Source organism: Sinohyriopsis cumingii, chromosome 2 (genome assembly GCF_028554795.1).
Source record: "Sinohyriopsis cumingii isolate HCF-2022 chromosome 2, ASM2855479v2, whole genome shotgun sequence".
Classification (NCBI taxonomy): domain Eukaryota; kingdom Metazoa; phylum Mollusca; class Bivalvia; order Unionida; family Unionidae; genus Sinohyriopsis; species Sinohyriopsis cumingii.
In genome coordinates, this window is record NC_142962.1 from 67,316,087 (window position 1) to 67,334,420 (window position 18,334).

An 18,334-nucleotide genomic window follows, 5' to 3' on the forward strand; every position below is an offset into this window, starting at 1 on the left:
GTAAAATGTAGTTTTATAAAATTAAGCTCTTGATCCCCATGTAGGGACCTTGGGGCAGAACCAAAAGTAGAACCTGTTGCTCTTTCTACTTGATGGGCAAGTAGTTTAGCATCTTTGGTGTTATTCAGCTTAAGTTTGTCATTTAGAAGAATAAGAGAATGGCAGATGAAGTTTATTATGAAAGTCCTACACCTGTTGGGAACAACAACAGAATAAAAATGTGTATTTCTATTTCATTTGTAATATATCAGTGAATTTTAAGCCTGATAAAGTCATTATCCAGTACATTTAAACAGATTAGTTTTATATAATGCCAGTATACAAATTTCAAAATCAGTAACTGTGATGATGAAATACATGTGTATGTCAGTTACACAAAAACTATCTATACTTGCGTGTAATGTGAGAAGCTGCACTTAATGTCTGACAGCTAAGAGCAATACTTTTAGGATGTTCTGAAGTGTAGAATTGCTTTTCTGTAGTTGAGTTGGGTGATGGAAGGAAGGAAACGGTTAAATGCAGTATGAGCCAACTTGAGTTCTCGTACAGTGGGGGAAGTACTGGTAGTATGTCACAAGTTTAAACATGCATCATATGCCACAGTCTGTATTTTTGGAACCCTTCAAGCACAAGTTATTGAGGGAGAATTGTAAATAACAAAGCACACCAATTCTAAAAGTGTTTTACCGAAATTGACATACATTCAACCAAGACATGTCTTCAAAGCTGAATCCTGTCATAATAAGACTTAAAGGACATAACAACAAATTTAAAAATCACAATTTGAATGATTAACGGTATATTGTCAGCAGCTTACATTACATATAAATAACTGGCAGTTGTTAGCCTAACACACTGATTTGAGGGGAGAGAATCAGCTCGATTAAACAGCATCATTTTGATTATTTTATTTGGTGTACATATTAACAAATTTTAGCAAATGTTACAGCCTTAACAAGGAATATTTTAATCTTGGTTAGCTGACTTAATTGGTATTGTAACTAAAGTTTTCTTGTGTTACTTTACTAAATTTACTGACTTAAAGATGAAGAACCTATTTACAGGCTTAATAAGTTGCACACAGTTAGGAACAGCATTGATCCAGATTTGTAGTTGCATAATGTATTGGCAGATCAGGGTATACATTATATGTTGGCACTAAATGCAGAAAGATGATGTAGACCTGATCAGCTAGTGCATTCTATGACAGGAAATTTGGGTCTGTGTTGTTTGCAGTTAGTTTCATGCTATTTACAAGCAAATGCAGTAACATACAGCATTTTTATAAAATGAACGATCTGTTTTTATTTTGCAGCTAAATGGTCTGGAGAAATCGTTTTATTCCTTCTATGTTTGCACAGCTGTTAGGAAATTCTTCTTTTTCCTGGACCCCATGAGAAAAGGAAAGATTAGAATACAAGATATTTTAGCTTGTAGTTTTCTGGATGACTTGTTAGAGGTAAGTGTATGCCCAAAATGTGATAAAATAATTAATGTAGTGTAAAACAATGATTATTTGTCTTAGTTTGAGTTTGAAATTGAACTTTCAGAGTTAGTCAAGCAAATGTGGTATTATGAAAGTGAGTCATTGGTGATAGTTAACACAAATTCTCAAGCCCAAACTCCAGATTTGTCTGGATAAATGATTGTCAGAATAAATGGTAAAAATATATTTTTGAGAAACCAACAGATTATAAGGTAGAGGATATTCCATTAATTTTGTACGTGTGAAAAGTCTGGATAATTTGTGTATGAATAAATCACTGTTTTTCTCTATCTGTCATGATAACAAACCTGCCAACCCTTACAATTTGAATGGCAAGTGTTTCTGAAATAACCCTTAGAATTTATGAAAATACGATCATTGCAAAATCTGGAAACTAGCTTGCCTGTGTTTGGTCCAGATCTGGATTTCATATTAGGTTCAATGGAGTTGGTCAAGGAACCAGTCTGACTTTTACAGCTGCGTATTTTTATGCAAAATATCTGCATGATCAAGTTGGTGCTTATATCATTTTGTGAAAATGGCATAAGACAAATAAAAACACTTTTGAAGACAAAAGTGGACCATAAGCCTCTTATAATGTTTAAACAGTCAGTATAGAAGTTTAAATTGGGTTATTTAGATTAGAAAAAAGGCAATAAAAAGACAACAGTTACATTTACTGAAAATCATGTGTATATTTGAGTATGTATCATGGTGAATGGGATCATTGCTGTCGTCACTTTAAATTGAAGAAACCAAAAAACCCACACAAAAATAACAATGACTACATCAATTCAGAGATCTAACAACAAGCCCTTGAACTTTGAACTCCATGGGGTTTAAAAATACAGTTTCTGAAACATTAAAGGTAATTAAGGTGTAAGTGTACTTTACAGACTGTTTTTTTTTTGTTAAAGATGTTTGACTTCACTGCATTAGTGTCAGGTCACACTTATGAATTTTTCAAATTCATGTTTCTGCATTGACAAAAGCAATACGTAGAATATCATTACACTTTACTAAAAATGAGTCAGAGTAATAAAAATTTTTTGACTACCTTAATGAAAAGGGCTTGATATAGTTGCAGGTCAGTGACTAACAATATTGTGGTAAATAAAATGGCATGCAATCAACTCATACAACCTCAATATCTAATATGTCATTTAATTTTCCTTGAATTCATTAGCTATTATTAAGGCTATGTTAAGGAGCTATAAATGTTATGCCAGATTTAACCTCCTGTTTTCCAAAGGATGTGCACTTGGACCCTTTAACCCAGTAAAAGTAGGAATGGCACATTAAACGCTATCATTGTATCTAGAAAGGAACACAAAAGTTAACAATGATTTGTATGCTTATGCCCATTATCACACCATTCAGCACGCCCACCAAGTCAACGAGACATCTGATCTCATCACTCGGGCCCTTTTTGTTCACTGAGATTTCCTTGTGCTTTGATTGGGCCTTAAGTGGCAGATCAAAAAGAATTTAAGAAAATCTAACTTATTTTTACTTTCTTGTCTGCAGCTCAGGGATGAAGAATTATCTAAAGAGATGCAAGAATCCAATTGGTTCTCAGCACCCTCAGCACTACGTGTGTATGGTCAATACCTCAATCTGGATAAGGACCACAATGGCATGCTTAGCAAAGAAGAGCTGGCAAGGTAAATGGAATTAAGCAAATTCAGACACGGAATTCATACAACTTTTAAAGTAAAAGAATCCAATTTTCACAAAAAAATTATTTTTTTATTTTGGAAAGCAGTTCCATCCAAGCCAAAGCTTTCAAAATTTGTGAGAGTATTTGCATCAAGGCAAAGAAGGATATATATAGTTTTGGAGATATTTGATGTCAAAAGTCAAACCTTTCAAAAAATGGTCAGCCTTTGTCTTGAAAAGTTTTAAGACTACAAGGCTTGATCCCTCACATACCTTAAAATGCAACATAGTAAATGGGGATGCAGTTAGTAAGACAGTGCTGAATTATCCGAAATCTTTTACCTGCCCTGCTGAAAAGATTTTTGTATGCCCACATTTTGATAGGAATTTTCAATCCATTTTGTAGTGCAAACAGTATTGAACTTGGGGTCACACAATTGGACACACTTCATCAACATTGTAAATAGATTGACTAGGTTTTCAGACCATTAGTCAGTTTTTAATTTTTGGCCCTTGAGGTCATAGAACAGAAGAACATGCCATGAAAATTCATACACACATTCGTCCCAGGGTCTTAGTGATGCTACATGAAAATGGTGCTGTTCAGACATCAAGTATCGCCACCATGGCAGCAATCTTGAACATCTTGTTATTGCTTAGAGATGTACGTTTTCAGAAAGTTTCACATTTGTTCCTGTATTTTCTGGACAAATTCCATTACTTTTCCTTTGCATTTAGCTTTTTCTTTAGATATAACCCATTATAATTACAGTATTTGTAAACTTCATTTTTATTGGTCCGGCCAAACAGTGACTGGCAGTTTTGAGCGGTTTCAGCAAGTAAAAGGGGCATAATAAATAGGTTGACATACATATGTACTATGGTCCATTGGAAAAATCTGCTGTAAAAAAAAATTGTGCAGTATGACAGATTTTAAGGAATCAAAGATGGGAGCTGCAACTGCATTTTCAGGACATTGATTTTGATTAACAGAGAAAAAAAGAATGCTGGAAAATGTTGACACAACACTGACAGGGATCATGCTAGATATGAAATTTAAGAAGTGACTTCTTTTGGACAGAACAGGGAAAAGTGAGAGCTGAACAGAGAGAAGTGGGAGGAAAGCAAGAGACACTCTGTGTGTGTGTGTGTGTGTATGTGTGAGAGAGAGAGATGGTATAGGGGTTATTGCTTACAGGCAAAGTCGTGTGTGCCATAACCCATCAACATATGTTTGAATGTCTATAAAGTATGAATTAAAATTATCTAATCTGTATGTTAATAATATTCATGTGTGCATGAATGTCTGACTTGTCACGTTAGCTAATGATCAGGTCATTTAAGCTCATTTGTACGTCATTCTGGCAAATGCTGTCATTATGGAATATCTGGTCCTGAATCAAATGAAGATCTATTGACTTTCATGTAAATTGGATTGATCCACAGAGGCCTTAATTGCATCTATTGTGGCAACTCAAATTCATGACTTATGATGTCCGAGTCTTGGCTTGACCAATGTGGGTATGTGAGAAAGCTTGCTAGTAGCTTCCCATGGATCATTGATTCTTACCAGGTCTTCCTCCACCAAATATACTGGCAGCACTTAGACAATATGGCCACCACAATATCCATTTGGAAAATTGCGTTATCACTACTCCTTAATGGATAGTCGTATTAACATGGGGTTTTCACTAAAAGACTGCATGAAATCTGGTCGATCCTAAATGAAAACTGTGCTGATCTGACATCATCTGGCAGCCATCTTGAGAGTCTTGATATCACTACTCTTGAATAGAATGTTTCATTGGCATCGGGTTTTCACCAAAAGATATTGTGGTTCGAGTTGGTACTAAATGAAAATGGTGCCATTCTGACTTCAAGTATAGCCACCATAGTGGCCATTTTGAAAATCTTATTGGTAATTTAGTATTTATGTATGGTTTTTGTCTTCCCCTGTTGTATAGCTAGTCCGAAATGAAAATGAAGCCGATCTGAACAACTGTATGGCTGCCATGTCAACAGTATTGAAAATCATGTTATTGTAGCACCTTCTGAATGGAAAGTGATCTTTACATGGGATTTTCACAAGAGCTTTTATGATGCTAGTTCATTCAAAATAAATATTATGCTGATCTAGCATCCAATATGGCCACCATGATGGTAGTCATAAAAAATTTCTCTTACTGTATGTGTGTGTGTTATGACAATGCCAAGTCTACCAGTTAATTTGGCAAGCATATTAAATGCTTGAAATAAAATGTATTTTATTTTCTTAATTTGAACTTCCATTCATTTTCTGTTGCTATAAATAAGTAGATAATCTTAATTGTACAATGTAACTTATTTAGGTAAGACGTTGCCCCTGTTTGGGACCACAAACAAACTTTCTGAGTCTCAAAAAGCCCCAACACTGTATGGAAGGTTGGCAGATATGGCATTTGCAGCATATTTGCCTTACAAACACAGAGATTTGTCCTTGCTGGTTCAAAAACTAAAGGTTGAGAGAAATAAACTAAAAGTAATAAAAGGGTGGCTATAAATAGAATGATACTATATTTTTGGTAATGGTGTGCCACTGAAGGCTTTTTAAATGGATTTATCTGTCTGTCTGTATCAGTGGACTATCAGCATATGTTAACTGATCCAAGATCAAACATGTCAATAGGTCAAATGTAAAGGTCATTGGGTTAAAGGGAAATGACATTCATTACAGAGGAGACTTAGAAAAGTTTTGTTTTAATTCTCTCTGAATGGCACAGAAAAAATGCTATGTGTTTTTGATGTTAGATGATAACATGCAGTTAAAGAATTCTTGTCATTACAGGTATGGAACTGGCACACTGACTGATGTGTTCTTAGATCGTGTGTTTCAAGAATGTTTAACATACGAAGGAGAAATGGTGAGTTTATGAACCTCACTTTCTGTACAGAATGTATACAGTCGTGTTCAAGAATATGTTTAATACAGGCCTATCCTGTAACTATTTTTAAAGTCCAGCACAGGGGCCCTGAGTGGCAGAGTGGTCTTAAGCGCTCTCTGTTACGGATCACTGCCATCTCACCTCTGTCTGCGTGGGTTCGAGTCTCGGATTTGGCTAATGTGGGTATGTGAGAAAGCTTGCCAGTAGCTTCTTGCGGGGCGGTGGTTCTTTCCGGGTTCTTCCTCCACCACTAATACTGGCTGCCATATATAGCCTATCATGTGCTGAAAAATGGCAATAAACCCTACAATAACAACAACAACAAAAAGTCCAGCAATACTGTATTGATCATATTTGATGGGTTTGATAATGGGACAGGGACAAAAGCATTTTTTGCTGGTTAATTTTGTGTCTTGATTCATGGGTATCACTTTTAAATGTAGTGATGGTGTCAAATATGTTTATGTTTTGTGTTCAAGTTTTTGCAAATTCGATATGGGGTGAATGCTTCAGCACACAGATGCAAGCGAGGCACCACATTCCACACAACATGTTTGGGCATTGCAGCAGATCCCTGTAGTAATCGCATGTGTCCATTTGTCCAGCTGTCCAATTTCCATTCTTGTACAATTGGTTTTTCACATGATAACTTCACAGGAGTTTTGGATTTTAATGAAATTTTGGTATGCATCTTTATATTGGTGAGAGCGTAGCAGAGTTTCATTTTCAGCCTTAAATGTCATCATGGCCCCTGATTGCTTGAGCTACTTTATTTCCACAGGTTATCTTGACCTAAGGATTGTAGAATTTAAACCAAATTTGGCATCCATCTTGATACTGATGGGACCTTATTTCCAGCATTTCGAGACATGATTTATGGAACTGTGCCCCTGATTTCCTGTCTGACCAGCTTTGCTATCTGCTGTAGAACTTTGCCATGAATGGTTGGATTTCAAATCAGCTTAGCTTGTGGCATTATGTCGAGGAGACCTTGTATGAGTTTGATTTCCAACTCTGATTTCCAGTGTTCCAAGACATCATTTTCAGGTGCTAAAACCTTAGGGTGCCCATCCCAGTAACATTACATTGGTTTTTGTGGCATAATTTTCTAAGGTTTGTTGGATTTTGGTAATATTTGGCATGTAGCCTTATATGGATGAGATCATGAGTGAAGTTGATGTCTAGTGTTGTACAACATGGTTTACATGAGTTGTGCCTCCTGATTGTCCATCCTCCAGTCTTGGTTTCCACAGAAAAACTTGACACAGGTTTCTTTAATTCAACTAAATTTGACCTGCAGTTTCAAATTGATGATAAACCTGTATATAGTCATTTGTATTTTAAATAAACATGATCAGTAGTCAGTGTTATAGTTAAAATCAGACCAAAGAAACGTTTGAAGATTCAAAGTTAAAGAACAATTGATAATAGTTGTGTGCAAAATGAAAGATTCCATTTTGTTGTTCTTATTCAAAGTGCACAATAGTTTGAAGAGGTATCCAAGACTATTTTTCTTTATTAAATGGCCGCCATTTGATTTTTGCATATTTTCATTTGATATTTTTCTTTTCAGGATTACAAAACATATCTAGACTTTGTGTTGGCATTAGAAAATAGAAAAGAACCTGAAGCCCTACGATACCTGTGTAGGATTTTAGATGTTCAACAGAGGGGCTACCTCAATGTCTTTTCCCTAAATTATTTTTTCAGGGTAAGTTTTTAAAAATATTCTTGGATGGATATTCCAGTTTCCCTCTGTGATTATTCTGTCTCGTATGATGGTTTTGTTTGTCTATTTATCATTTCTTTTTAATGTCAAATCTGCATTTCGTTTAGTGATACCTTAGTTATGTCATCTGTCAAATGAATGCAAATGTCAGAGAAACTTAAAAGTAATTCATAACGTTCAGATTTACCAATCGACAACCATGTGGCAGATTGTAATTAGCATGCATATATTACATTAAGGGGTGTTAGTTTATTACTATCATTGTTGGCATCCACAGATATGAAAACCTATGCAGATTTAAATCCTCAATGTATCTTGACCATTCTTTGACTCTATAGCCAGAACAGACTTCCCTTTTCATTTGTACCCCCCTAACTATTTCAGTAATGGAAAACTTGAGTGTGATAAAAAGTGCACAGAACTTTGTCCTTTCATTCACTGACTTATTGATGTTGTTGTTGTTGTTGTTGTAGGGTTTAACACCATTTTTCAGCACACGATAGACGGCCAGTATTAATGGTGGAGGAAGAACCCGGGAAATCCCCGGAAAGAACCACCGACCCTCGAGAAGCTACTGGCAAGCTTTCTCACATACCCACATTGGCCGAACACTGACATAACTTCTAAACTAAATATGACCAGAGTGGCCCTAACACTGGCATTTTCTGCACCTTTCATGCATAACAAACTTTCCATACTAATATGGCGATGTTGCACACACTATGGGTGAGTTGATTTCCTCAGACAGCATTGTAACATAATTCATCCTATTTGGTAACTGCCAGATTATTTTGTAAATTACTGTAATGTTGAGAGTTTAGAGTTATATACATTTGCACACATGTTCATAGAATTTAAATCAATGTCAAAGGCAAATTTGTTGTTGTCATTCTTTTCCTTTGCTTCATTCGACATTGTAAATATCGGAAGCAGACGACAGTATTCTCCTTCTATGTACATACATGTGTGGTCATGCAGACACCCCATTGCTGAAAAATGGACTTGTCAAGGAACAGGAAATGACGGGCAAACAGGGTTGTTTTTTACGCTGAAAACTTCTGTTTGGCATGAAACACAGACGAAAAAGATGTTAGGGTCCAATGTGGGCATAATCAGGTTTGAAATTTTAAATCGATAAATGAACTAAGTTCTGCACATCTTTTATCTCATTTGTTTGGTTTTTTTAAAATCAGTTGGGGGTGTACAAACAAACGGGAAGGTATAGTCAGACTATAGGTCAAATGCATCAATTTGGAGTCATAGCGTTTACCCACTGGGAGGGTGGTTAAGGTGAATAACTTTATGCATACATGTACATTAATTGTACATTATTGGTTTAGCGTTTGTCTGGCTTTTAGGGCTTTCTATGCCCATCAAAAGGTGGAAATTATGCTATGATGTTGTCCATCCATTTGTCTGTTTCCAATTTCATTTTTGTACAATCATTTTGGTTGTCTACCAGCTACAGTTACCAAACTTTGTGGATGGCTTGCACATTGATTGTGAAAGAACAGTACTGATTTTGGGTTAAAATGGTCAAACGTTGTCAAGACTGCTTTGAGCTTTGTGACGTTTGCACGCACTGGGGTGGGGTTCTTCCAATATAATTTAATTAAATTAAATTGAAAGTTCCACCCTGGCTCGTTAGGTTAGAAAGTTAAATTAGTGACGAGGTAGATTTACAGCTCTGAGCCCCAAGTCAGCAATGCCGACGGTTATATTATAGAGAACACGAAGATGAAATTCAATCAGTAACAATTTAATAAATTTGATAAATTAAAACGATAACTTCCAATCACTCGTCTTTCCCTCGACCAAGTGACAGCCTTATTCATCCTGTGATTTGCAGTGTGAGTTCGATTTTCCCCCTGTCCTTGCATCTACTCATCTATTTCTTTCCCGCTGATTCCTTCCTTCTTTCCATTCCTCTAACTCCTCCTTTGTCTCTGTTTCCCTCTCTACCATCTCCTCCAATTTCACTCCCAGACTTCAACTTCTCCTGACTTCTCTCCTTTCTTCTCCTTTCCTCCGTCTCTACTATCTCCTCCTCCAATTTGCTCCTAGACTTCAACTTGTCCTGAGTTCTCTCCTTTCTTCTCTTTTCCTCCGTCTCTCTATCTGAGACTACGGGACCAAACTGTAACTGGTCTGTCCCTCAAAGCATCCTTATTTGAAGCTCTCTACTTAGAATTTCCTGCTCTAAGATTTTCCCGCAATAACGAATGGCTATTCGGAGTTACGCTAACCTCCACTCTGGGTAATTTCTCAGCGAACTAATTCTTGCCGGAAGACGCGGGGATATCATTCTACCCAAATCAAGGTCTCTCCCCTATCTCGATTCTGATTGGGTGGTGCTGTGACCCAGTCCAATCATCTTAGCGGCCAGTTCAACCTGTCTGTCTGTCTGCAGAGAAAAGAAGTTAAGACACTCCCACTTCTTCAGGCAACTTCTTTTGATCTTGGACAACATTTCCACACCTAGGTGATAATTGGCTATCGGGCAGCCTTGCAACTCCTATGTCCGGCTCTCCACTTCTAGCTACGGCAATCTTACGTAACGGATTAGTGCTAGCCTTCGGCAGTGTTTAACATCAAACAATGGCCTGTCAGAATTACCTTGATTATACATGTTTCAAACTGGGGCTACTCTGGGTCGGGGTAAACATGACAAGCTTAAGAAGAAAGATAGTTTCTGTTCCAGTTCTCCTTTGTTTACAGTTCCCAAACTTTGTGGATGGTGTGCACTTATGATAAGAAGGAACCTTATTGATTTTTGTCTTAAAGGGTCAGGATTAAGGTAATTCTGAGAGAAGAAATATGACTTTAGCACAGTAACTATGTTCTCCATTATCAGCTGTTACAAACCTTTGTGGATGGTGTTGACTTGGGGTAAGGAAGAACCTTACTGATTTTGCAGTTAAAAGGTCCAGGTCACTGAGTGAAAGAATAAAAATGGTTTCTGCACAAAAACATTCTACACCACAGACCTGAATTGCAACACAGACTTGAACTGAACACTCTGGATAGCTTGCACTTGGGGTATGCAAAAAGCTTATTAATTTGGTGGTCAAAGGCCATGGTCACTGTCTGAAAGAAGTAAATTGTTCCTAGACTGTAATATTAGTTCACAGCTGTGGACTAAACTTTGTGGATGGCTTGTACTTAGGGTAATGAAGAAATCTAATGATTTTGGGTCCAAGGTCAGGGTATGACTGAAAGAAAAACTTGGTTTCTGCAAAGGAATTTCAGTTATCTACATAGATACTGTTAAACACAGGGTGGACCTATAATGTGCAGTTCACAGTATTCTTGTTTTGTATCATTTTATCCTGTTATACCTGGAATCATAAAATTTGGTGAGAGGATGCATCTGGATAAGTACTACACTATCATTACAAAAGTGAATCATTGCAACCCAAATTTCACACTCTACTGACTTTGATTAAATTGTATATTTTAAGTTTATATGAAGACTGTTCAGGCTAGAATCCTCAAACTGATCATGCTAGAATCATGAAATAGAAATTGATAAGTATATTTATAGTACCACACCCCTACATCAGAAAAAGTTCATTGTGACCTATATTTCATATTTTACACTCTCTGGTTAAGTTTTTGCATTTGGCTCATGACTACAAAAGATGTTAGCATGCTGTACTTGGATTACACATGTATTGCAAAAAGAGGTCTTTATTACCTGTAGTTCATGCTTCATCAACTTTGCTGAAATTTTGTGTTTGAAAGTCATTCAGGTGGCGCTGTACAGTTTCGTATTTTGCATAGGGTTAGGATTTTAAAGAAAAAGAATTTCCCAGCTTTCCTCACTGGTTATACTAGCTATTTAAAAAAGACCTTGTATATCTTAGGTTTAATTCAAAGAACCTTTAATTCCCTTTATTTTGGTGTATGATTGATGGGTGTACTATGGGTTATAAAGTATACAGCTTGGCTTTACTTCAGATGTGCACCTTTCAAAAAAAGTGCTAGCTCTACTTGGTCATTTTCACTTCCTGAACTTCAGAGGTAAATTGTATGAAAAAAGAGCCGATAATTTGTTTACATTTTATATATTTAGTAATTCATTCATTGCACTTTCAGAAGCTGGTATTGTCTAGTCTGGCAAAATTCATTTTCCCTATTTTAATAGCTGCTGTGTATAGTGTACTTTAGACTAATTCAGGCTGAATTTTTAACACAAGGGAGCAGTCATTTTAGTTAGCAGTGTGCTTAAATCATGTAAAATTTCCAAAAGTACAATATCCAAAGAAATATCATCCACATTACATTAATGCAGCATAGAGGTATGCCAACATTCTCTCCATTGTGCATGTTTTAAATGCAAACTACTTCACCTTACATACGTCACTCTCTCAAAAGTACATATTAACTGTTGAGCTCCCCCTCAATTGTACATGAAGCCTGAAGTTGCTGAGATGATGTTTATGGGGTTACTGATAATTGAAATTCTTGAAGTCTATACTCCATGAATATAAAGTATGGAAACTGGACGTAGGAAAGATATGTTTATTCATTGGTAGATGTTCCGTATTTATTTTCATTGTATATTGTGAGAGGTTACCCTCCACAAGTTTTCTATTTATTGTACCTGTAAATAAATATAGGTCTACAAAAAGTGGACTGCATGGCACATTAAACACATCAGTGGCTATATCATGCCAAGAAGATGGAAGCTTAATACTTTTTCCAAGGATACACATAGGCATCTGACCCTGATAACCAATTAAGAAAGAAAGAAATGTCTGGCTTTTATACTTATGCCATAGGGCAACTTGTATCATGTTATGATATCCCTCAGTTCACAGTTTTGTTTCTGCATAATAACTCTGGTTCAACATCATTTACTTTTAAACAGCTTTCACATGGAGTAAGCTAAAAACATAATAATTTAAGGGTCAACAGTTAAGCAATGTTCCCATGCTACCAGGAAATTGGGAAAAAGTCAGGAAAAGCTCTTTAATTTTTTGCATATGAATTTTTAGATGCCACTTGATCACTAAAAACAAATACATGACTGGGTCATAAATTCTTACTAGAATTTGCAGAACTCTTGAGTCAGTTGAGATAAAAGTGGTCTATGGGTGATATGGGAGCATATTTGTATAGTTAGTCCAAGTCTGAGGTGATTGGATCCATCATGTAGACTTGTTTCATCAAAATCTGTGCCATTTCAATATATCTGTTTCTTTATGTACAAGGTATGAAAAATTAATAAATGTTTTCTTCCCCTCTTACTGCTTGATATGTAAAGTTACTTTGCACTGAGAATAGTGTTATGAATAATTGACAATAACACCTCCTATCCCAACTCACATTTGAAGTGAATTTTACTCTAATTCCTTGCTAAATACTTCAGCAATGATTAAAAAAAATAGACGTTTGGGGATCCTATCTCAGGAATTGGAATGTTTATTGTGAAACAGGTATTTTGAGGAATTTTTTGAGTATTTTGGAAAATTGTTAGCATATAGTCTTATGTTTTCTAATATCCTATTCATCATCACTTTAAAAAAAATTCATTGTATTTTCAGTTGTCTCTTTATAGCAGATAAAATAATTAATATATGGGTTTGTGTATAGTGTAAATCAACATTGGTTAAAACGTTTGTTTTTGTGGATAATATCCCTACTTAAATAGCAGCAATGATTGAAGTCATGTTCTTGGCATAAAACTAGCTTTTTTAAGAGGAAGTCCTTAATAGGAAACAAATTTATCAGTTTATTCATCCAACATAATATAAATTTAGGCTGATTTTTACTAGTCTTTTGTGTTACTTACAGGTGTAACTGGAAAAAAGCTGACCTAGAATCATACTGCACCATTAGGTTGACATCAAATTAAAGTTAAGTTCTGTTGTAAAAGAAGAATCTTTGCAGCATATTTACCAATCAGACACATGACAGCAAACTAGAATACTGAACACTTTTAAAAAAAATAGTCCTATTACAATGCAAAAGCATGAAATAGAATGTCATAAAAATGATTTTAGTTAATTAAACATAATGTGATCTAAGGATATATATATTGTTTCATGCTGGACCATTTGACTCCAGGCATATCTTGACAAACAAATCTCAGGCTGTTGTGAATTTAAGTAATTCAAAGCACATAATTTGGGTATTGATCATTACCATTATACACTGTTAACTATTTAAATAGCTAGTCAAAAACAAATTGTAATTATGGGAGGAACAGGTGAGCAGCAGAGAGGGCGAACAGACCATATAATTCTGACAAACAAATAAAACAAGCAAAAAAAAAATAAAATCTCGTAGAAAGGTCCAGATTTTTACAAATAAACGTTTCCTTGAGATGATTTTATTTTTTGTTGAAACCAACCCCATCAATAAAACCCTAGCTTAAAAAGGTAGCTGAAAAAAAAAGTACTCTACGTATTTATTTATTTTTTTTGTTTAATTACTGGACGACCAACGTTGGTAGGCGCCCTCTCTGCTGCTATATTAATTAAAAAATTGTTATGTTAAAAATAATGATACATCCAGAATCTCATACTGCAAGAATAGCACGAGAATGATTAGAAGCAATTAAAAAATTTCTTCCCGTGCGAGATTCATTTAGAAAAAATCTGCAAGAGCGGCAAGAAGCACAAGTTGAGTACAAAGAGGACACCAAAAAACTGTTTAAGCCCATCACTGCAGCTACTGAGAAAGTTACAACAGTCATCAAAGAGGATCTTCTTCCGGTATCAAAACAAACAGCGGAACAAACTGAAAAAATAGCAAGAAGAACTAAACAAACAAAGAAGATTTTACGAGATCTTCCACCTGGCATAGCCAGGGAAATAGCTGCGGCTCAACCTCCACCTGTCGGCGAAGAAGTACTTGAAAGTATCGGAAAACTTTATACTGAAGTCACCAGCGCGAAGGAAGAACATACACCTGAACCTTGGCCAATAAAGGAAAATATAAAATTAATTACAAATTTTAAGGAAGGGTTTGTCGAAGATATTAGAAATACTAATAGAGAAACATTACCCGAAAAAATATTAGATTATATATCTAACAAATCTGCTGTTTTAAACCACCCTTATGAAAAAACAAAAAATGATAATTAGATGGATATATCGCATACATGCAAATAAAGGACAAGCTAGAGAGGATGATTCGAAATATAAAGCTCTTTATAAAGAAGTAAACACACTTTATAGAGAGAGAGAGAGAAACAAGAAGAACTCTCCCAGTATCAACTTCCTCCACCTCTGCAACAAACAGAACAAAAACAACATATTTTACCGCTGTCGAAAATTAAAGAAATGTTTGTAACGACACCATCTAAGAAATCAGACGAAGGAGCTACTGGCAGTGGTCTGGGAAATAATTTTATTTGTCCTGATAATATCATTAATGATGTGTCACGGTTAGAGGTTCTCATAGGAGGAAAACGTGCCGGAAATAATTCACCAGAAATAATTAATGAAGCATCTGATATTTGTCGGCGATTATTTCAAGGTGGTATCATGGATATCGGCGTTTACCGAGAACTTATCGATGAACTTGCTGATGACTAGTTGTTAAATAAATAGTAAATAAAAATAAGATGATCATACATGATAATCATCGTAAACCCATGCAGGTCAGAGCGGTAAACTCACGATTACCAATCTACAGAGCTACTTACGGAGATGGACTTGGTGATGTTATTCAGGGATTATTTACAAGGATAGCCCCAAAAGCAGTACCTGTTGCAAAACAATTATCGATGAAAGCTATTGATATTGTTCGTGATAAAGTGCCTGGTGCAATTGTCAATGTTACTGGTAAGGCGTTCTCGGCGATCAAAGAAAGACTAGCACGATTATTGCGACGAAAATCACAACCACCAGTAAAATTACCAAGTACTGAAATTATGCCAGCAGATGTCAGCAGAATAATAAATCAGGCTGCAAATCAAAAACTAGCGGCGTTATCTGAAGAAGCAGAAAAAAATATAACCGCAAATTTAATAGAAGGCGGCGGTCTTCATCGACGAAGATCATCATTTGAAAAATGGTAACTATAATAAAAATGTTAAGCGCGAATCAGACCCAGCATTTGATATGGAGGCACCTGTCCTTAAGTATGAATCTATACGTGATTATCAGTTTTATTCTTATGATGCAAGACAACCAAATCAGCGGGGGAGAATCGAATTACAGGTTCAGGATACAAGTAGATATTTCTTGCCTGCTGAGGCATTTATTGAAGTAGAAGGTGAACTTGTAAAGGGGGATAATACGACATATGGTGCCAATCTGCGTGTTGGTTTTGTCAACAACGGGATTATGGCGTTGTTTGATAGCGCCACATATATGATTGACGGAAAAAATATTGAATCAGTTCAGAAGGATGTTGATGTTGCTACAACAATAATTGGTCTGGCGAGATATTCTGACGACTTTACAAGATCAGCCGGTCCAACAATGATGTTTGCCAAGGATATTACTAACCACGCTGATCATATCAGGTATGCTAAAATACGAACAGCAGTAGGTACTGCAGTTGATCCACAGCCAGTTGATGAGGGTCCTAAATACGCAGCCAGACCAGCTGCTGCTTTTGATATTGTAAAAGGTGATAGCGCGAGATACAACTTAGGGTTTGCAACATGCCAAGCAGCGTTGTCAGGAAATAATAGAAATTTTTCATGTGCAATTCCACTGTCTCACATCTTTGGATTTTGCAGAAATGTTAGAAAGGTCATCTTTGGAGCTAAACACACAGTTGTGCTTGTAAGAAAAGGTGATGATAATGATGCAATCTGGCGAGGTTTTGGTGTTGATGACGCTGGTAAAGTAAATATATCAAAGCTTTCATTGTGGATGCCAGTAATGACTCCATCTATTACTGAAGAACAAAAATTACTCTCTTTTATGGATCAAGGCGGTAAATCATTGCTATCATGGTTAACAGTAACCACAGATGCTATTCAAAGTTCTGTTGTTGGTTTATTTACATGGCATATAGCATCACAGCAAGGTGTTTCTGCACCACGACATATTTTTATTGTTCTGCAAGATAATGCTAGGATAAATAATCAAGAACGTTCACATATGATATTTGACAAACTTGAAGTTAATGAAGTTTCCTTATGGATAAATGGACATCAAGAACCAGCTGAAGATATATTGTTAAATTTTGGTCAAAATCATGTAGCGCGTGCATATCATCATTTAATGTCATTCATGGGACGTGATCAAAACGTCGATACTGGTTTGCAAATATCACAACTAGATTTTACAACATTATATCCGATTTATTATTTTTCACTAGAACATCTTGATTTGTCCAAACAGTCTGTCGTTGATATACACTTTCGAGCTCGTGTTAATGCCCTGCCACAAATCGCGGCTGGTCCACCAGTTGTTCATGGTCCTTATAGAGCAATCGCGGTCATACTTAGCGATAAAGCCATGTTACTTGAAGGCGGTAGTGGTCGAATGAGAGTCGTTGATGCACCGGTGGAAAATATTTAATCATGTTATTTAGAAAAATATATTTTATATAAAAATGTCGTATGGTCATGTTAATGTTACTCTGACTCCTGGTCAGGTAAAAAAGCTTCAATCAAAAACCGCCAACAAATGCGGAACTAAAATATCACTAAAACGAGATCAAATTGGTGATGGTCCAAACAAATTATCGTTGACAAATAATCAGATTAAACATTTCAATAAAGCCCTGGAATCAAAAACTGGAGTTCAATTTCATCTTTCCACGAGCGCCATCAAAGTCATGTTTAAAACCGGTGGTATATTTCCACTTCTTGCGGCTATTCCAGCGTTAATAGCTGCTGCTGCTCCAGCCGTAGCAAAAGCAGCCGCGTTAGGTGCTGTTGGAACAGCTGCTGGAATGGCTCTAAAGAAAGCAACTGGAAGTGGATACAAAAAAAAAAGGACGCGGTCTAAGATTACCCGGATCTCGCTGGGGAAGAGGTCTGAGGCTTCCATATTAGATACTCCAGCATCAAATTTTAATTTACTTGATGCTGCTAAAAAATTAAAAATAAAAACCTTTAGAGGTGTTTTCATGCGAGATCAATTACCAAAACAACCAAACAAACTCGAAACAGGTATTATTAATCTTGATGAACGTTCTGGACCTGGTACTCATTGGGTATCATACGCAGTTGATCCACGTGGAATCATTTATTTTGATTCGTACGGGTTAGCTCCACCTGTTGAATTTATCAAGTATGTTGCACCACTCCACACAAGAACCAGAGGTTCCAAAGTTTGGTATTCAACGCTACCCACACAAACAATGACAGATCCGCCAATATGTGGCCGTGAAGTAATTAATGTACACGACGCTATATCAAAATCATCCAAACCACCACATAAAGTTATGCATGATTATACAAGTAACCGATTCGTTTCGCGTAAAGCGTTTTAAACAACAGGTCTTATTATAATGGTTGATATTTACGGAAGATCTTCTTCACGTGTTAAGAGAACATCCGGCGACGTTGATCTGTCGAAGTACGCAACTAAAGATGAACTTGCTGATATCATGAACCTGGCT

At 36.2% G+C, this 18,334-nt stretch overlaps 1 protein-coding gene across 1 annotated transcript in view; it reads left to right on the top strand.

Moving 5' to 3' along the window:
- LOC149805083 (serine/threonine-protein phosphatase 2A regulatory subunit B'' subunit gamma-like) overlaps positions 1–18,334 on the top strand; it is a 116,112-nt gene that overhangs the window by 24,037 nt on the left and 73,741 nt on the right. The window contains exons 8-11 of the mRNA XM_089947202.1: positions 1,316–1,459; positions 3,014–3,150; positions 5,970–6,045; positions 7,640–7,777. Of these exons, the coding sequence (XP_089803328.1) occupies positions 1,316–1,459; positions 3,014–3,150; positions 5,970–6,045; positions 7,640–7,777 (495 nt within the window). The remainder of the gene's footprint in view (positions 1–1,315; positions 1,460–3,013; positions 3,151–5,969; positions 6,046–7,639; positions 7,778–18,334) is intronic.